The following is a 21,705-nucleotide window of genomic DNA, read 5'->3' on the forward strand; positions in this document are numbered from 1 at the left end:
TCAGAGCAGGAAAGGAAAGTTAAAATAAAGTTACATCCTGATTCCGGACGATTAAGGAATCCAATAACCTACTGGATTCATTTAATCAAACCCTTTAAACTGACTCCAATATGATGATATGGTGAGGAAACCAACAATAATAAAAGGAGATGGAGACTTAGAGGTCAGATCACTGGAAAGCACAGCAGGACTGATGTTGAATATGTAAAATATACAGTACTGTGCAAAAGTCTTAGGTATTTTCAGCAAAAAAAAAAAATGGTTTGAAGTCAGTTATTTCTATCTTTTGCTGTAGTGTGTCAGTAGTAAATATCAGTTTACATTTCCAAACATTATTTTTGCCATTAATTGTAAACACACTACAGCAAAACATAGAAATAACTGACTTCAAACCATTTTTTGTTGCTGAAAATACTAGTGTCCTAAGACTGTTCATAATATAAAAAAAAGGGAAAAGATTTACCCCAAAATAAAAGACATAAAACATTAGATGAAAACTTAATTTTAAAATGTTGCATTGGCAGCTAGCTCAAAAGTTTAAATACTAAAATTATATATATAAAAAAATAATTAAAAAATAAACTAAAAATGTAAATAATTAATAAATATTAGATGAAGAACTAGTAGAAATTAAAGTAACAGAAATTCTGCCTTGGCAACTATTTCGAAAAAAGTGGAAATAGGCCTATTAAAATGACTAAAAATGAAAAGCTAAATGTTGGCTTTACAACAGGAATAGTGTTAGAAAAAGAAAAAAGAAAAAAAAAATTATGCACCTTGAAATTAACTAAAATAAAAATAATATATAAATAACCTAAAATAAGTTGAGGTAATAAAATAACTTAAAATAAATAAAAATACATACAGAAACTAATAAAAAAAAAAAAAATCTCACAAAAGAACTATTATAAAACAGCAGTTAAATATAAAATCATAAAACAACTATTATAATAGTTTATAAATAGCATATAAAGACCACTATTTCTGTGGCACATGCAGTAACAAATCAGTCCTTCATTAGGTTTATTTCATTTTGGATGTTGCCTTAGAAGACGGCTCACTAAGTTTGAAACCGAGCCGGAATCTGAGAGTGAGAGAGAACGCCTGTTACCACGAGAAAAGTGCACTCGTCTCCATTAGTTATTAGATATGATATTGCTCTTTTCGTCCCTCCCAAAGGCTTCAATAAGACCCACACAAGCGCGTCAGCCGTGAGAAACACGCAGGAGGTTTGTCAGGGGAGAAAGCGTGTGGATGTAAATGGACCCTTAACAGCGCGGCAGAATCAGAGCTGGAGTGAAATATGCTCTCGCTTGTGCTACAAACAGATTTAGGTCACTTGCTTACCTTCTCTTCGAAGGCCCTGGAGAGAAAGCATTAGCGCTAATGGCATAACAGCTTGAAAACAAAGCAGTCAGACGCTTCAGGGGCTGAATACAGCCACTCCAAAATAAAAAGATCTACATGAGCACATACATGTGCAATCTGACGGATCAGCACAAATATGAATGCATATGATTTTCTTCACCATTTAAGCTGTGTGCTGTAATGCAGGAGTTTTTTTTATCTTATAAACATCACAGTGACATTTAGAATGTCAAAGCAACTGTAAATGCTAGAACAGTCCACTCCAAACAAACTAATGGTAAAAAATAAACCTAAAAGTTCTGTTTAGACGCACCTTTTATATTCAGCAGCACATAAGTCATAAGCCGTTTAAACCTGCCTTCAGGAGTTTCTAGAGATGTTATTTTTAGTGCAGTTAACTAGATTGTGATGTCAGCACATTAAAACTTAAAAACATTACCTATTTACAGCCGACTTTGCAGAGAAATGAATGCAGGCTATGGATTGGAGCTGCTGTTGTACATTGAGCAGAAATGAAAGGAAAAAAAGTTATGTTGCATGGCATGTGTTTGTTAATGGGCAAAATATGTTGATACAGTATAGATTTGTTGTTATTTTTCTGAAATATGCAGAAAAAAAACAATTCAAAATATGTACACAAACTATAGTATTTCAAATTAAACTTATCCCTATAAAAAAAAAAAAAAAAAAAAGCGTTCTGCAAGAGAAGATGGCCAACACAGCTTTGTAGAAATTATTGCATGAAGTAATTTATGAAATTTGCAGTTTTTGGTCATTGATGAAAATGATTTGTCATTATTAACAGCAAACTTTTTTTTAACTTCCTGCTTTGTGGAAAATAAAAAAATGGGTTAATTACCTGATACAACAAAACCCTAGAAACTTTATTGTTGAAATTGACTTACACCTCTAGTGGTGCAGACATTACACTAAGCTTTATTTGTTTAAGATCTCACCTTTATTCTCTTGGTGGTTTTGCACATTTAGTGGAGGCTGTATTTTCTCCTGAAGAATAAGTAAATAAACTAAAGCACAGGAGTCATGTGCAGCTCTGAATATATAGGTTTTTTAGGACAAACAGTCCCATTGTACCCGCTCTGACAGACCGCAGCTGTTGTGTATTACTCGCAATTAAGACGCGCTTGTTACTCAGTAGTACGTTTCACTATAAAAACTCATTTGGAAAGTCAAACACAGACCCAAATACAAACTGCTCTTCTGATTATATTGAAGGAGAAAGCTGACTACAATGACTATGTTACACGAACACCAAAAATAAAGCATGAATCCAATGCACTTGTGCACGAAACAAAACACTGTGGCTCTTATAATAAAGAGGTTTTCAAGCATCGAACAAAAGTTTAAAACAAAAGTTTTTCATACTATAGAATGCGTCCGTTTTAAGTTTTTCCGAGAAGAAAAATCATACATTTTTGACATGATTTACACAAGACATTTAGTGTAAGGAGAGTTTATATACCAAAAAAATCTGGTCACTCAGGCATATTCATAAAAATAATCATTAGATGACATTACAATATTATTTCAGCCCCCCCAAATTAATCGTCATTTTAAGTCGTTTACCACAGTCTTTCAAACCTCTAGGTTTTACCCATCTGTCCGTTTTTTAAACATCATACATTTAGTATGACTTTGCTTTAATATTTTTTAATAAGTACAGGTCAGAATAAGTGTGTGGCTTTGTTTATAAATAAAATAAAAATATAGAAATAAATCTGTTAGGCTGAATAAATAAATCTGAATGAGGGTGGAACATTATTTCACCCTTCTTTTGTCATTGTATTTTCACAAAAAAAAGTTAAAGCATTAAAGTATCTCATATGCTTTATATGTATATAACAAATGTTAGATGCATTAGCAATATTTCAAGATTTGAAAATACAAAAAGACCTACATAACCTTCAAATTCATTTTCAATTTATGATTAGAACGGAATAAAAATTGCTCAAAATAATTTACTCAACTCAAAAGAGCATTTTTGGCAGATATTTGTTGTCGTTTTAAGCAAAACCTGTTAATTTTGTGCTTTTTCTCCAAAATAAGACTTCTAATGTCATTTTGCATTTCAGTTAAATTTAAGGATGTTTAGACATTCATCCTGGAAAACCAAAATATCTAACACCTTTTGTACATATTTTAAAGCCAAAATTTGTGGGAGGACAACTTTTTTTTAGAAACCCAGAATGAAGATGTGAGCTAATTTATAATTACTAAAAACCCAAACTGAGTGCGACAGCAGATGAGAATGAGAGAATGAAGTCAAAAACCCACAGTCAGGTGTCGACTAAACCAGCGAGTCATATTGGGAGGGCTCTGACGCTCAACGCTTGCACATCTGCCCCAATAAAATGACTCCCAGATGCCCCTGGCCTCCTCACTGCTAATAAACAACAGGCCTGTGTGAGAAACACAAGGTTTATACGGGCTAGAGTCTAGCTGCAAACCTGAAGACTCAAACAAACAAGCAACCAAAATAAAAAAAAACATTTTTATATCATTTCAACTTTACTACAAAGACAGTATGATCTAAGTACGGGAAACAGCGGATTATTATTAAGTACATGATCTAAGAAGCACCATCATTATTGATCCTATAGTGTGCATTAGCCTAATCGCTAGTGTTAGCTTTAGCACCGTTACGTTAGGATGTCTATACACTCCTTGGCTTGAGCAGAACGCACAAATGGCGCAGACGGAGGGCGATAACATCCCATCATCATCATCATCATCAGTAGCTGGAGCAGCAGTTAGAAGAGTCTGTGAGCGCGTGTTCAGGAAAAAAATAAAAATTCTCAAAATCTATGGAAGCATTCACATCATCCATAACTATTAACCATCACACTCTGTACAATTATGTTTTCTGTCAGCTTGTGGCTTATTACATCTATCTACAGTACAGTAACATTTCCACAGTACAAAAATATATTACACTTCTCCTGGAATATTTACATGGGAACTTTCTCCGTGAAAAAAAGCATGAGATAATCAGCAGAGCTGAGGACGCGGGGAAGGAAAACCAAAACCGTGGTGAACAACACATCCTCCCAAACAGTTAAAAGTCCAGCACAGTCACCGTTCACAATTTTGTGCTTTTTTTCCTCTTCAAGCACATTAAAAATTCACTGCATGCTTTGGCAGACTCAGAGCATTAAAAAGAAAAAAGGAGAAAGTGGAGGGGGAAAAGGGAAAGGGAAATAAGTCCCGTCTCAAAAGATCCGCACGTCCACTTCGGTTTGGGTACGTCAGCAGGCGCTGACAGAAGCTGCCCTCCCCACCCAGTCTTCTAGAAAAACATCCTGAAAACAAGCAGAACCTGCTTTAGTACGACACACACATAAACGCACAACCACGTCATTTCCAATTGCATTTCTGTACGGCAAAACGATGCATAAAGATGCTCATCAGAGCACGCCAGAGCCCTGAAGACGACCAGCATCTGTTCTGTTATTCAGGGGAGCTGAAGACATCCATGCTGTCATTAACATGCATGAATACATGCGCTTCCACCCACAGAGCCTTTGCCTTGACCACATGCTCAGAGCGCATCATATTCCACGCCAGTGCGAGAGTCTGGGTAAACAAACTCCTACTGCAGGCTCATAAACACAAGAAATGATGTATCACAATCAATTAATAGCCACTCTAACGAGGGAAACAATCCTGGAATCACTGTGTACGTCTCTGGGAGAAGGTCAAAGGTGAGTTTAGAGCATGTGAGGGGGCCGAGCTTTAATTAACATCTTCTCTTGGATCGAAGGTTATTGATCTCCCCCCCATGTGAGTTTGGGAGCGTATGTTTGGGTTCTGGATGCAGTGACGCCAGCGCCATCTGCTGGAGAAATTCATAAAGCATCTTCAGTTGCTCCCGTGGCCCGAACGCGTGGAAGTTGTTGCCGGCTCCTTCATGTAATGTTTGGGGAAGTTTAAGTGAGCTGTTAATGTAGATCACCTGTAGATGTTGGGGTCCAACAGAACCGCTGTGTCCTGAGGAAGCTGGGAGAGGTGGACCACTTTGGTCTTCAGCTGGGGACGGTCGCTCTCACTGACCCAGGCATCTGGAAGTCTGTGCACATCAGAAAGACAGAAAAACAATTAATATGGGCCATTTTTGACAGAACGCATTCAGCAAATAAGTAGCATGAAGTATGTATTTTGTACATATTATACATCTATTCTGTATGTCAAAATGTGTATATCTTAAGCACAATGTCCCAGATTTAGTGGTGCACCAAGCACACTGCATTGTGGGATATAGCATAGTACACAGCCAGAGAACACTGCATAGAATACTACATCCTATAATGCAAAGCACTGTCACTGTCATATCAAAATGAGCATTATGTGACAATTTATTATGTCTCATATTCTGTAGTATGCTGAGTATAGTGCATTGCATGATCTAGTATCCTACACAACCAAAGGATACTGCATAGGATACTATATCCTACTGTATAATGCTATGCACTCAACATATATTAAATGTTTCAAAATGAGTAATATACAACATACAATATACACAATGTCTTGTATTCTGTAGTATACTAGGCACTTCATTTTGGATATCTAATATCCAACAGTAACGGAGCACACTACATAGGATGGATACTACATCCTTTAGTAGGATCCAATGCACTTAACATACAACATTTAACAGGACGTGCAGTTCACAACTAGTGCACACGACGTAGTATGCAAAATATGTCCCACATTTTGTAGTATGCTTAACAGATTGCTTTGTGAAATATAGTATCCTACACAGCCAGAGCACATTGCATTATAGCCTATACAGTATAATACAACAAATTAAACATAAAAATGTACAGTATTCAAAGCAATTTATTCAACATACTACATGTGTTAAAATGTGCCCTATTCAACCAGTACACATTGGGTATCCCAGAATGCAACATGCTAGATTGTCAATTTCCAGTGTAATCACATCACCTAAAGTTGTGTCATTATATTTACAGGCCACAAATGCAAAATTCATAGTCTAAAATGATGCTTCATATAGCATGAATAGTATGCAGCATAGGGTTCAATCAAGTACACCAGCAAAAATATACTAGTGTGCATACAGTATGCACATGCCTAATTCCAATCATAGCTTTAAAATATACACCATGTATAAATATTAGCATTTGCTGGATAACGCATAGACACACAGCCCTTCATTCCACCTTCTCCTCCAACATGCATTCCACAATGAGATTATTAAAAATGTTTTGCTTTTTTCCCCTCCACAGAGGAGCCTTGTCTGGCTCCAGCTTGTTGTGGTGACCCAGAAATCCATTTTAAACGTCTCCGGAGACGGCAACTTCTTCAGTGTTTGTCTCGGAGCTGACAAACATTCCTCCGGCTCAGATTGATGCCCGACTCGGAATAGCGTGCACATGCACACGGTCCCGTGCGAAGGTGTGCACGAGTGTATACAGGTATGCAAGTGCATCAGTTATCACAACACGGACCATTTTAGCCGCAGTAAATTCAATGATATTAGCAGTGGGGCTCATTAACCATAAAAGTGGTTTAGTCGATTTAAAACCAGTTTAAAACTGCACATCAAGATTAAAGTAAGCAGCTCATAATTCACTGCATTTAACTAAAAATGGTCAAATTAGAGTGGAAACCTGAGGACGGTTACGGGCAATGCGTTCAAAGGCCTCTTGTCTAAGCCATGGAAATGTTGAGAGCGAGTGGATACCCTTTAGAAAGTATTTATCTTGGACAAACTTCAATGGAAAGTGAGTTTGTTTCCAGGCGGGTGGTGATTCACGCAGGCTAGCGTTCTTCAATCCATTAAATCTGACATTAATGTGGACATTTACCACATAGAACTGGGAACTGATCTGAATCTGAGTGCTCAGGTGGATCTGATGCACCTCTGAACATATTAGAGACCGGAGAAATATAGGTTAAACTGAAAAAAAAAGTTTCATGAAGAGGGGGAAAAGACCGAAGACAAAAGAAGAGAAAGGAAAAAATGGATTTAGTGAGACAGGAAGAAGAGAAAAGTGATTGAGAGACAAAAATAACGAGAAGCGGCATGTTGGCACATTATCTACTATTCCTAAAATGAGAAAGTTTCTGTAAGCATTAATATTCCCAAATGACAAACACTTGGCTTGCCAAAATGTCATATATAAAAAGCACGCTGGGTCAGATACTGTCTCCCACAATGCAGTGTGCTGAAATTGACCTTCTACTTCTAGTGTGATGAATGAAACAGAAGAAGCATCAACCACAATTCCCTCTGCGGCTCATTATTTTATCAGAACGGCAATGTTTTTATCCCAAACGACTCGATGCATAACAATCAGTTATTAATGGGATGAGAACTCGACACCAATTGAATAAAGGTCATTTGATAAATGTAGTGTAATCTTGTTCAAATATGCATACTTACTACATAGTAGGTGGAAAACATGTGAAATGCAGCATTAGGTCCAAATTCATAGTATTTATAAAACAGTAGGCAAAAATACCCAGATGATCTACCGTTTTCACAGAAATCCAAAACTGATTGGGCACTTTATTATCCCATGAGGCCAAAAGAGATTTATGAATGGCAGTGAAGCGATGCCAACTGAAGCTGGTAGGTCACACTACAATAACATTAATACTATATTGAACTTAACGATCAAAGTATGTACTTCTTTTATATTACAGAAAATTAAGATTTCAGATGCAGTCATTGTGTTGCATACTGTTTCACATTTCACACACACACACACACACACACATACAATTATAATTAAAAATAATTATCAATAAATTAAAAATATTTTTTTTTCTTCAAGTTTTCAATTACATGTAAAACTACATATACACATTTTTTTTTCCATTTATTGTATTTAAATTAGTTTAAAAAAAATGTACATACTGTGTAGTACGCAGTATACTACCCCTACTTTCTGTTAAGAAATGCTAAACTTCTCCTTTGGGATTAATAAAATCAACAAAGCCAGCTATAGATCAGTCTGTATGTGTTTTTGAGGCAGTTAATGTGACTTAAGGAGCCTCAGAACCATCAGTCTGTCACATATATCAGGTCATAGGCGTGTGTGTGTGTGTGTTTGTGTGTGTGTTTTGAAGCGTTAGTGTATAAGGCCGCCCTCCAGTGGCCTGTGGCTCTCATAAACGGCTGACATTCAGCACATGGCTCTGAGGTGAGCAGTGCACTTTCATATACTCACATGTCCTCCGGTGTCCAATGAAGCAGCACCTTCACCTTCCCAGAATCCTCCTTCCGCTTGGCGATCACCTGCTCAATTACATACAATGAGAAGAAATGCATAAGATCTTGTTTATGGGTTAATTCCATGCTACAAACTTGCGATGTGCTTGCTGGTTAAACGGGACGTTTACAAGGGTTTTGGTAGCAGAAGTTGAGGTCGTGACTGTGAAGAGTCTGTGTGCTGGCGGAGCTCATTAACTGTTTAATTAAAGACACCGGGGAGCAGCGGCCCAGACTAACTGGACTGTGAGAGCCCAAGCAAGTAAAAAGAAACTAGTCCAGAACAGAAACTAACAGCATGGGCTGTGTTAGGAATGGAATAATAGTGCACTGCATACGAAGCATTTAGTGATGCTTACCATTTTTCCTCTATAAAATAAGAATACACACTACAGTGAACACTGATTGGGAAAATAAATAAATTTACAATTGTACTAGGATACTCCTTACTGTTTCTACTACAAACAAAATGTGTCTGAAACCGTATTCAGTATGCAATACAAATCATGTTAATATGCCATGATTTTGTCACCTTACGATGTTAATATTTGATGGCTTGATCAATAACTAATCATATTTAGGTATTCTACAAAGAAATAGTATGGGTTTCATGCTAGTAGCTAATATAATAGCATGATTAAGTGTTGTACCCACCGTACTGTGAAACACAACGCTGTGGCCTTTGCCTTGGCTCTCAATATGAGTGGCTAGATTGAGGCAGATGGCACGATGACGGATCGCATCCATGGTCTGAGCATCAAAAAAGTCATGAGGTCGTGCTGGAGGGAAGAAACAGAATGAGTTATCGAGTGGGAGTTTTGAATGCAGAATTAAACGAGGACTGAAGTTACACTGACGCTTACGCAACGACCGTCGCCGTTTGTACTTGAGTTTCCTCCGTTTGTTGATGCCCGCTTTGGAAGGCGACTCTTCCTTCACCTTGGCTTGGCTTGAGAGTTTGGAGGAATTCTGGGAGCTGAAGTGGGTCGGTACGTGGCGTGCTAGCCCCCCCTGGGAGGCGAAGGTGGCATTGCAACCTCCCACCACACACTTCACAGAGACACACATCGGTCAGAGCAATTACAGCAAATAAAATAACACCTCAAATGAGTTTTCATTGTCTAGCTTATACTCGTAGAACAGTGGGATCTCAATGCACTATACAAAATATCTCTAAGTGATATATCATCTCAAAATCAAACAAACAAGAACAGGATGTTTTTTCTTAAAATTCTAATTTACTAATGTCTTAATCTAAATTTACATTTTTCCCTCAATTTAGATATTTTGGTGAAATGTGGCCTGATGTGTGAGACTGACCCTGTAAGACAATTTAAAGTTGTGCTTCAGAATAAAGTAAATATAAAATAATAATAATAATAATAATTATTATTATTATTTGACTAAACTACAAAAATAAAACAAACTAAATCGACTAAATAAAATTAAGTTAAATTAAATAAAATTGAATAAAACAGAAACTTAAAAACTAGTAATAGTGAAAGTAACATTTGCTATAAGTTAGATTTTTTTTTATCTTTTAAAATCTTGAGGTTTGAAGGTTAAGTACTTTTACATTTGCAATCATTTTAAAAGCTTGATATTATATTAAATATAATAAAATACAACTGAATATAATATAATCTACAAAACAAAGCTGAAAAACGTATTAAATAAAACAAGAAAAAATAAACAGATTACAATTAAATAAAATGGAAGCTAAAAAAAAAATAAATGTTGTGTGTGTATGCAAAGAGGCCGACCTTGAATGGTTTGTCTCCACTGTGAGAGAGCATGTGTCTCTGCAGCCAGCTCTGACTGGTGGACGGCGTGTTATACACCTTACAGCCTTTCCAATGACACACGAACACCTGCGTGCAAACAGTGAGCAGTGAGAGACTTTCACTCTTTACACGTCTCAAAAAATCATTTGGACATTTCAAACATTCAAAACATCTTTTTGTAAAATACTTTGCTTTAAAAATGTGTTTGAATTTCTAATGCAAAGCCACATTTTTGGGGCATAAAACAAGCGTGCACAATCACACACTGACCCCGCCGCGCTGTCCATCCACGTGCACTCCGCGGATGTGTTCGGCCAGGTCTGGGCTGTTGTTGAACAGCATGTGGCACTGATCCCAGCAGCAGGGGTAAGATGAGCCCTTGGTGGAGGAGGAAGACACCCCACCGTGCCCGTTCATCATAGCTGGGGTAGATCGACCGCTGGATGCGATGCTCTCCATGTCCATGAGAGTGCTGCTGATACTAAAACACACAGAAACAATCACTTAGTACAAAGAAAACCAAATTTCATTCAGAAACGACCTCAGGTGTCTTTATATTTCGCCGCCTGATATGACCGTAATCGTTGAGATTATGCTGATTCCTGAATGTCAAAAGTACTATTAGTAATTTCTTTTGGTGGAAACGTTTTAATGCCCTTTAACAATGTTTTCAGGATTAAATCCCACTGTAGTAATGAATATACACTGAAATATAATCTACACGCACAAATCCCCAGATACAAAGGACACGATGAGGTTGAAAATGACAAGTTGTTGCACTGAGAAGCAGAACAACACAAAAAAGCAAACAAGGTGCGACTGATGGGAGATTGGAAGAATGACTTTTTGAGGTAAATCCTGTAATGCAGCTCCCATGTTAATGACCATAGGTCTCTGTGTGCGGTAAATGAGGCCAGTGAAGCAGGGCGACTGTCTCACCGTGGCACACAAATGCTGTAACAGTGATCTTTTGAGCGTGCAGCTGTGCATTGTGGGAGAGGACAGCAGTAAACTGTCGCAGTAAAACACCATGCATGAACTCCAGTGAATGTGACTGAATGGCTCCTGAGGGGAGATGAGGAGGGGCTCACACACACACTTCCATCTGTTGGTTCCTTTCAGACTTCACTGCCCACAACCAACGCTAAATCTCAGGATGTGCCAGAGAACAGGATGCTGGGTAATCACAGAGACAAACTCCAACTGCCAGTCTGACTTCTGATGAAGTGTTTACAGCTGCAAAACCCACAGGTACAGCAGTGATTATTTTTTTTTTTTGATGAAAATCCTCCAACTGGATTTTTACATTATCTGAAGAATGCACAAAAATGGTGCATGTGCTATCATACAATATTTTGCATGAGGGACTTGTTCAAATCAATTTCCACAAGTATGAACAATAGTAATGCTTGACTTGTCCATCCCACTAAAATTAACATTAACATGAAATGCATTAATATTTCAGACTTATTTCAAATGCATATTCATTGGGTCACTAAACAGTTTTATTTGAGCGTCTGACATCTGACATTAGCAGCAGGTTTTTTTTTTTTAATCTGAAAGCAGAAGCTGGTCTCTCTTTACTCATCTGACAGACTACAAAGTGGGTTAAAACCCCGACACGTGGGTCTTCTAATTCTTTATGCTGAAGTGCAGGAGCCGTCAGACATTACAAATGTATGTGAGAGATTTCCATTTCAAAACTTCCTGAAGAGGATGAGCAAACAATTAACATCTGCTTTCACTCAAACGTAACAGAAAAAAACCCCATAACGGAGTTCCCCTCAAAACTTACATTTACACTTTCACATATTCAAGCCGGCACACCTGGTGAACTGGCATACACATCAAACCCTAATGATATTTAGATTATAACAACAGAAATTCAGGTATGTTCCTCATGCAAAGCTCATTATATGACCCAGTACACAAAAACTTCACCTAAAATCTCCTTTTGTGCTCCAAGAGTCTGAAACTGAATGTTAAATGGCACTTTTTTTTAGCAAAAACAATATTATAATTGACGACTTAAATTACCAAAATGATTTGTGATCAGGGTTGAAAATTAATAGTGGCGTCAGGAATAAATTGGCACCAAAATGAACAAAAATGCCCTCAAAATTGAAAACAAGAAGATTAAAAATGTAAATTAAACTTATTTAGTTGTGATTCAGGTGAAATTGAATGAAGTGTCGACAGAGTCATTACATTTAGATCTGCTCACGTTGACACAAAGATTTCTTTGTTTTTGCAGCATTATAACCAATTGCACACATGTTGGGTGCATTAATGTTCTAACCAATCAGATGTGTTTACATTAGCCACTGGTTGAGTATAAAATGAGTTAAAAAAGCCATTGTTGTGCTGAAATGATTAAAGGGTTAGTTCACCCAAAATAAAACAATATCTGTCGCTTAAGCACCTTAATGTTGTTTCATAATATGAAGATCAATGGCTCCCACCAACTCTTTGGACCCCAAAAACGTTTGTGTTCAGAAGAAAGAAAGAAACCCATACACAGATTTGGAATAACTTGAGGGTGAGTAAGTGACAGAATTATAATTTTTGGGTGAACTATCCCTTTAACAGAAATAACTTCTGTGCCTCCTGAATAATAACCTGGACTACTTGTGGATCTGAACTGAAGACAACAAGCATTTCCAAATGATACCTGAGCTACACTGTAAAGCACATGTCATCTTATCCGCCAGTTGTCGTGTGGTCTGGGTCAAACTCTCCCAGACGCCCTGCACAAAAATTACATTTAACCCCTCCAGCTGCCCAAACAGCAGGACCTCCGCTCAGATTTTAAGATCTTTTTCCCAGTGAAAGCTCCACAAAGCAGCACGTTTAGCCCAGAGCAGGGATTCCCATCTGTACACACACACACACACACACACACTTCCTCTTTCTCCTGCCTCCACCCCTGGGCTGACCTGATGCATTGTGTTCACCGTGCAGATAGTCGAGGGAGATTTCCCATGTGCTGCGAGCCAGGTCATCTACAGTGAGACGGACGACGAGGAACCCATTTTCTCGTGCTTTTAGAGTAAGACAAACAATAAAAGAGCCACCCTGGCATGATAAAGACAGATGATATCCAGCGCCTCAACAGAAGAGGCCATAAAACACAAGCACAACTGCACCTACATTACCCCGGAGATCTGGAAAGACGGCAAAAGGTCTCATGGGTCCAAGCACGCCGGATGACATAAAAGCAGTTCAAAGCAAAACGCTTGACTCGATCAGGAAAAAACAGGCCGTCTATAACTGCTGTGTGTGCTGATGGGTAGCTCACTGATAGCTCTTCAAGTTCTGAAATGACTCGAATGACTGCGGCTCAATCTCACTTTCACTGGATCCGGCTTTCATATAGTGAAAGTGAGCGTGCACAAGTCATTCTGACTAACCCCTCCTTGTGTTTCTGTGACAAAGACCTTTAAGAGTTTTATGGTACAGAAATACACCGGGTTTAATTAGTTACTAAAATGACAAAATGGCAGCAAGACTCAAAAATATTGTTAAATGCATCTGGGATGGTTGTACTATAAATGTAAACACTAAAAATATACTTATTTCATCACCAATACAAATGTATAATGCTTTTTGACCCAATGGATGGATTTCTTAAGAAAACTCATCTAAAAACAGTATTTGCATGTGAAGCAACTCATGTCACGTGTCGTTTAATTGAACCTCGTCAAGTGAGAAGTGCAGCTCATGTTTGCAACCATTTACATAACTACACAAATAACATAAATAGGACATTTTTAGGGTCCAATAAGTGATTTGCAAATAAACAGTAAATAAATAACCAAAATACTATAAAATGTCTTATGAATATAATGATCTTTTTGTACTTTTGTTGATGGTTACATGATGTATTTCCAAAAAAGAGATTATTTAATTTCTGCTTTCTGTAAAATAACTAATAGTAAATAAATGACCGTAAAACTAAAATATGCCTTATGAATAATATGATTTTGTACTTCTCTGATGGCTACGCAATGTTTTTGCATAACATTTAATTTATTTTTTTTGACAAAAAACAACTAATTTACCATACAATTATAAATGTATTATGAATATGACTCTTTTTTTTACGCTTTTGATGGTTGCACCATGTGTTTGCAGAAGAGATTTTATTTAACTTCTGCTTTTGATAAAATAACTAATAGTAAATGACATAAGACTAAACAAAATGCCTTAAAAAAAAAAAAACACGATTATTTTAATACTTTTTATGGTTACACCACATATTGGTAGAACAGATATTATTTGTTTTATTTCTGTTTCATGCCAAAATAATAATTCAACAGAAAATAGATGACCATAAGACTACACAACAAGCCACATAAATATTACATGAATTATTGTTAGTAATAGTTTTTATTTCTGCCATTATTGTTATTTCTGGTCTAAACGGTCACAAATGTATGGTCATCATCACATTTGGGCTCAGTCTAATGGTTCAGCTACACATTTCTTGCTCGAGAGAGAGGAATAATTATCCAAACACCACATAAAATGCATCATGTTCCAGCAGACCTGATATTAAAGGGTTAGTTCATCCAAAAATACAAATTCTGTCATTAATTACTCACCCTGACGTCGTTCAAAAGCCGTAAGACCTTCGTTTATTTTCGTAAAACAAATTAATCTATTGTTTTAATGAAATCTGAGAGCTCTCTGAGCCTCAATAGACAGCAATGAAACTGCAATATGATTTTGAACAGGTTTCTGAGGCAGTTTAACGGTTTCATGATCAACAAAATAGAATGAGTTTTGGTGATAGTTAAATGAAAACTTAATTACAATAATACTGATTTATCTCTAGAAGTAACATCAAGAGTGCAATGTTTCGGATGCAGCCATTGATTATGTTCTGGGAAAGCACAACACATGCATCGTGGTACTCTCCAAAATGGTGAAAGATGGTAACTCTGGGAAAAGACTTGGTTAATAATTTGTTATTTTTGTTTTCTTAGCGCACAAAAAGTATTCTTGTAGCTTCGCAAAACAGAAGATGAGACACTGATGTCACATGGGACTGTTTTAAAGATGTTTCTGAGCCTGAGAACATTGCAGTTGTGTCGCCGTCTACACAGGATCACAGAGCTCCCAGATTTAATCAAAAATATCTTAAGTTGTGAGTATCACAGGTATATTTAATACACTGTATGGGTCAAAATAATTGATTTTTCTTTTATGCCAAAATCATTAGGATGTCAAGTAAAGATCATGTTCCATGAAGATATTTTGTTAATTTCCCACAGTAATATCAAACCTTCATTTTTGATTAGTAATATGCATCGCTAAGAATTCATTTGCAATGCTTACTGGAGGGAAGCAGGCGTTTTCTTTCCTCTTTTATTTTTCTATGCCATAACTCCAAAAGTTTTCCCTACATCACTTCAGTCCACACTACACGCTGTGTTTTGCGCATGCGCAGTGAGGGAAACGCGAAAAATCGGTTTGTAGCCCTGCTTCAATAGTGCGATACCTCAGGAGAGGTGACCAAAATTTCGGACATGTCAGAAATTAATCCGACCAACCGTTTGCCGGTCGGGAGAGGTTAATCGCCTCTCATTTCCCCTTGTACACTGCACGAGAAACGATGCACGAAAATGCTGAAAATCGGCCCGACCCGAAAAAGAGTCGCACGAGTCAGATTTCGGCTCAAAATCGGATGGAAATAGCACAGTTTAGGCCCGGCCTCACGGGTTTGGAACGGCAAGAGGATGAGAAATTGATGGCTTAATTGTAATTTTCGCGTGAACTAACCCTTTAAACGACTGATTAAGCTGCATATGTCAGTTGACTATCGGTAGCGCGCGCACCTGTCCTCCGAGTCCATGCGGCTGAGCGGCTCTCCTTCCGAGGACGAGCTCATCATCTCCAGACTCGCGCGCCTCTTCAGTCCTCCGCCGTTACCGCTGTTTTTCTCCGCCGGTGGAGACGCGCTCTCCTCCTCTCTTTGTTCTCCCTTCATCTGCTCCGTCGTTCCGTCCGCGCCGCCGGGGCTCTTCTGCGGCTCTTTCTCCGTCTCCGCTTCGGTCTCGCCATCCTCGTCGTTGCCGGTGTCTCCCCGCGTGGCTTCCTCCGTTTTCTGCTCGGAAGACTCGTGTCCGTTGAGCTTCCCGTCGGTCTCCGCTGCGTCCATCTTAACGGCCGGTTCCGGATCGGCGGCGCGCAGGCCCGACTCGCTCCCGTCGCCGTTTTGTTCGCTAGGGCTCGACGACTCTTGCTCGGAACCGTCAGAAGTCATCGCGGCCATCGTTTCCGCTCGTCTGCGCGCGGTCTGACCGGGTTTAAGCGACGGGAAACGGATTAAACGCGAGGCTGTCGGTGACCGGATCGACAACTGCTGGAGGCTGATCGGGGGCGCGCGCGCGGGGGGAGGAGCGAGCGTGACGTCGCGCTTATTATGAATGCCTCCACGTGCTCGACACTTTGTCACCCACAAAAATAGTCATAAGGGTCAGTTTTATGAAATTGAGACTCATACATCATCCGAAGGCTGAATAAATAGCTTTCCGTTGATGTATGGTTTGTTAGGATCGGGAAATATTTGGCTGAGATCCAACTATTTGAAAATCTGGAATCTGAAAAAAATAAAGTAAATTTATATATATATATATATATATATATATATATATATATATATATATATGTATGTATGTATGTATGTATGTATGTATGTATGTATAATGACAAAAATTAAATCAAAATATTGAGAAAATCGCCTTAAAAGTTTCCCAAATTAAGTTCTTAGTGATGCATATTATTTAAAAAAAAAAAAAAAAAAAGAAGAAAAAAAAAAGAAGACGTTTTGATATATTTACGGTGTAAATTTACAAAATATCTTCATAGATCATGATCTTTACTAATTAACCTAATGATTTTGGCATAAAAGAAAAATCGATAATTTTAACCCATACAATGCATTCAATATTAGAAGTCAGTTACATTAACAGTAGCGTTAAAAAACACAATAAAAATAAATTTAGATGCAAATATGAAATTCTTTGATTATTTGAAAGTTTCTTTTAAAATCGGACTAAATTAAACGATGAAACATTTAAATTGGTATAAAATTATTAATTCATACTTGACATACTTTGAAACAGGTATAGTACTTTTTTTTAAATCTAAGTGGTGTAAAAACTTAGTATAAAAAAACTTTAATAAAAAAATGTATTAAAAGACTGAATTTTTAGATTAAACATGTTGGCGTAATAATGTAACATTATTTTTATTATTACTAAATAATAATAATAATACTATTTGTTTATATATATATATATATATATATATATATATATACACACACACACACACTTTTGGGAAATTTATTTCAAATAATATTTAGGTTATAAATTCATGTAATCAGGCTTTCTGTTCTGCATGGTTACACCACGTTGCATTTAATGAAAACATTTGTATAATAATGTTTCATTTTATTATAACATATATAACAAATGTGAGGTGTATTTAATGTTTTATTTAGTAAAATAAATACATTAAAAAAAACAAATAAAACCAGTGTAATAGGCAGAAAGTGCAGCGGAAGTCCAAGCGGGTTTATGAAAGCCAGTGTTACTGTATTTAGATGACAGGTTTTCCTCTGATTCCGGTCTTATTGTTAGGTTAGAAACTTTTCTCGTCTGTCTCAGGTGGGGGGTTTCCAGACTCATCTAGAGAATATAATGAGTCAGATGAACCTTTCTGTCTCTTCCTGGAAAACACCACTAGATGGCGTCAGATCAAATCCCAGAATACGCATCAACTGTGTTCGGAGCATTTTGAGGCCAAATAATAAATAAGCATTTATTGCATTTGATATTTTCACATTTATGAAAGACTGAAAATGTAATGGTCGTTTATGAGAACTTATTGGTGGTTTTACACAATATGAGCCGCTGCAGTACTGCATTGAGTCAGCAGATGGTGACAAAACACCTCATTAACTCTTTAATGGACTAAAAATCTTACGCTTCGAACGTGGATATAAATAGAAGTACTAGACTCCAAAAGCCTGTTTTCGTCCTGTAGTTAATTGTATAGTTTTGGGAGAGTGTACTCTGTAAAGCCACTAAGATCATATGAACAAACATACAAAATTATAAAATTAATTCAATTAAAAAGTAAATTTATTAAATAAAATAAATTGCATTCTAATATTACTTGTAAAAGAATTTGTTTTACATGCAATTTAATTTTTTTTTTCATAATTTTAAATAACACATTTATGAGTGTAATATTTTAACATGTGCTTTACAATATTATCTTAATAAAATGTAATTTATCAAAACGTTTACACACACACACACACACACACACAGAGTATGCACTAAAGCACAAACTTTATAACAAAAGTATAAAAAAAAATAGACTTGTAGGTAAAAATTACATATCACGTATATAGAACTGAATGGCTATTCTAATGAATAATTTTCTAATTTTGCTATTTCAAGTAATTTTAAACATTGCATATTATATGTACATTTAATATTTAAGAAAATATATATAATGTAAGTGTATTTCTTTTAAATCAAATTAAATGCATAATAAATTTTAGAGAAAATGTTTGTATAATTGAATGAATATATGTACATATTTTTTTAAATAAAAAATAAATATAAAGTATATATTTTTTGTAATATTCATCAGACAGAAAAAAGGAATCGAAAGCTTTTCATATATATATATTTATATATATATATATAAGAACATCAACATTTATTTCACATGATATAAAACAGATGAAATCTGAACATTTGCATATTGACTCTGATACATAACCTCTTCTGCGTCTCTGCTCTGCTCATAGAATGGTGTACAGTATATACATCATGAACTTTACAGTTTGTACATCCAAGTTAAACACCAAACCCTGCTTTTATTGCTTTATCAACGGCTATAAACGCTTGCTCGTGGTGTGCTGTTCTCCTCAAACCAAAGCCGACCTCTGGAATACTCTTCTGAAAACGCTAATACTCTGTACTCGTCTCTATAGAGTTAAATACATCTCAGCCATAGAAAAATAAAAGGTACAGTAAGCTGGAACATTCATGAGTGTGTCGGGAAACAGTGTGGTGGCTACTGCGGACTATCCAACATACAGATCATTTACAAATCCTGTCCTTCGGCAGCAGTACGCTGGCACTTTATTGACTCTTTATAGTTGTACATTGTTTATACACAAACAGCAAAAAAGAAACGATGGGTGTCAGACATTAAAAACCCTAGGTAAAACCAGGAGAGAGACTGATTAAAATCCATATAAAACAAGCCAACGTTGAACGCGATCCTCAGCAGTCTGAATAAAAGGGCTTTGTCCCTCCACTTCCTGTTGAGAGCGAGTCTGAGCGCTGTAATGTACAAGAGCGAGGGTTTGATAGCACCTCAGACACATCTGCACACCCCATCAAACAATAAAACTCTGGCATCTACAGATGCGTCAGGAAACTCAAGAGGAATATAAATAATAATCACTATAAAAGAATGGTTTGAACTAAGGCTTGGACGTCTCTGTGTCCTGTCTGTCTCTGATGATGATGATGATGATGTGTTTGGCTCACGACGGGACGTCCCCTCCTCACACGCTGAGCTTCACTGATGTCGGCGGAGAGGCTGCTGGACAGACACAACAATATACACACTTGTGTTACAGATATATTAACATATCTATATCTAAATGAGTCTCAAAGAAAGGGAAAAAAATCATGCATGTGTCACATTTGATCCGAAAACAAAACAAACGGAGCACTAAATGCACGCTTTTCTGCATATTGTTATTACAGCAAAATTCTAATAGCAATAATAAAAAAGATGCAGTGTTTAAAAATATTTTTATGGCAATACAGGTACATTACAGTTCAACATAATATACCATGTCTGAAAACTTTTTTTTTTTTTTACAGACAAATGGACCATTAACACATTTGCATTATATATATATGCATGCATGCATGTTGATTTAAAAAAAACATTAAGCACATTTCTGGCATCTTATTACAGCAACACACACAAAAAAATACTATTATAAAAAAGATGTAATGAAAGTACATTGAATTTCAACTGTAAAAAAAAAATATGCTAGTATTTGTTGAATGCTGAATTTTAATTTATGCAGATTTTTATTTAAAAAGGCATTCAAATGGGTTGATTTTCATAACTCAGTTTAATGCAAAAAAAAAAAAACATTTTGGTTATGTAAAATACAACTGATGCTTTTCTTTTTATTTTGGAGTGAAATGTGACTCTGGGTTTTCTTAGTGAATTTCATACTGCTGTGCAAAACAAATGCAATCTTCATGCAATTAAGAAGAGTTTTCAGCAGTTAAATAATGCAGTACTTTTAATATTTTCATCATAACACCTGAGCTGTTTTCATTAAGACACACAAATCGCCTTTGTGTTTAACTGACTTCACTTACTGACAAAAACACATTAAAATCCTCTCCGTTCCACAGAACAGCAATTAAAAGGTAAGCGTTCATGCAGGTAATACAAATGCTTATATTGTCGATAGAAATATCAGGATCGTCACCAAATATAGTTTTTTTCTCAGTTTGGGCCTCTGAATAAAATTGATACATATAGGAAAAGAGTTTGTATATTTATATATACGAGCGTATTGTCATGTGAAGTGGCGTCTGAATGACTCTTCATTGCACTGTTAATCAGTGAAGCTTTATGCTCACCGAGACTCTATGAAGCTAATGAACTCTAGTTAGGAGGCTAATTACTGCTTCATTTGAGAGAATGCTTCATTTTCCACCGAGAACAGACAGATTATCACACACACACACACACACACGCTTGTGTTTATGATGCATTTAAACCCCTCAGAAACTGGTTTTATGAGCAGAGTCATTACAAACACATGAGAGATTCAAACAAACACTGTAACGTCTGTGAAGTGAGTCAGACTGTGTGTGTGTGTGTGTCTTACTCGTCCGTCTCTCCGCTCACACACACATGAAGTGCGATCCGTCCGTCAGCTGTGGGGGGGAGGGTGGAGGTGGGGGAGAGGAGGAGGAGCTTGGAGATTGGGGCGGAGTCGACAGACTGCTCACTGAAAAACCCACAGTGCATGCAGACACACACACACACACACACACACACACAGAGAGAGACAGACAGACACACACACACGCACACACACACACACACACACACATCTGGTTAATCACGTTGAAGCAGGGCATTAAATAAAGACTTCTTTTGGATTCTATCAAATGACTCTTTTGAACTGATTCTTTTTAGTGAATCAAAAATATGTAGTAG

General features: G+C 36.8%; 2 protein-coding genes across 8 annotated transcripts in view; both read right to left on the reverse strand.

The window, feature by feature from the left end:
• Window positions 1–3,881: 3,881 nt before the first annotated feature.
• On the reverse strand, window positions 3,882–16,820 carry LOC113064480 (zinc finger protein AEBP2-like). Of its 2 annotated transcripts, none has more exons than XM_026235365.1 (8): window positions 16,251–16,820; window positions 10,681–10,891; window positions 10,390–10,497; window positions 9,490–9,676; window positions 9,281–9,405; window positions 8,586–8,653; window positions 5,339–5,452; window positions 3,882–4,685 (listed from the first exon to the last, which is right to left on the reverse strand). In XM_026235365.1, exons 1-8 carry the CDS (start codon window positions 16,685–16,687, stop codon window positions 4,673–4,675), a joined length of 1,263 nt encoding a protein of 420 aa, XP_026091150.1. In that variant the 5' UTR covers window positions 16,688–16,820; the 3' UTR covers window positions 3,882–4,672. The 2 variants fall into 2 exon arrangements, with proteins under 2 accessions (XP_026091150.1, XP_026091142.1); XM_026235357.1 differs by having other exon boundaries at window positions 9,484–9,676.
• Window positions 16,821–19,962: 3,142 nt separating this feature from the next.
• LOC113064493 (pleckstrin homology domain-containing family A member 5-like) overlaps window positions 19,963–21,705 on the reverse strand; it is a 138,178-nt gene continuing 136,435 nt past the window's right edge. For all 6 annotated transcript variants that reach the window (XM_026235397.1, XM_026235394.1, XM_026235384.1 and 3 more), the window contains 2 exons: window positions 21,371–21,493; window positions 19,963–20,049 (listed from right to left, as the gene is read on the reverse strand). In XM_026235397.1, the coding sequence (XP_026091182.1) occupies window positions 21,387–21,493 (107 nt within the window). In that variant the 3' untranslated portion in view covers window positions 19,963–20,049; window positions 21,371–21,386. The remainder of the gene's footprint in view (window positions 20,050–21,370; window positions 21,494–21,705) is intronic.

This window comes from Carassius auratus, chromosome 4 (genome assembly GCF_003368295.1).
Source record: "Carassius auratus strain Wakin chromosome 4, ASM336829v1, whole genome shotgun sequence".
Lineage (NCBI taxonomy): Eukaryota > Metazoa > Chordata > Actinopteri > Cypriniformes > Cyprinidae > Carassius > Carassius auratus.

Coding starts and splice junctions, on each gene's coding strand:
- LOC113064480 (XM_026235357.1), bottom strand. CDS start 16,687: ATGGCCGCGATGACTTCTGACGGTTCCGAGCAAGAGTCGTCGAGCCCT. Junction 9,406..9,483: donor GCGACGGTCGTTGCGTAAGC/GTCAGTGTAACT, acceptor TCTTCCCTCCAG/CACGACCTCATGACTTTTTT. Junction 8,654..9,280: donor GCGTTGTGTTTCACAGTACG/GTGGGTACAACA, acceptor GTAATTGAGCAG/GTGATCGCCAAGCGGAAGGA.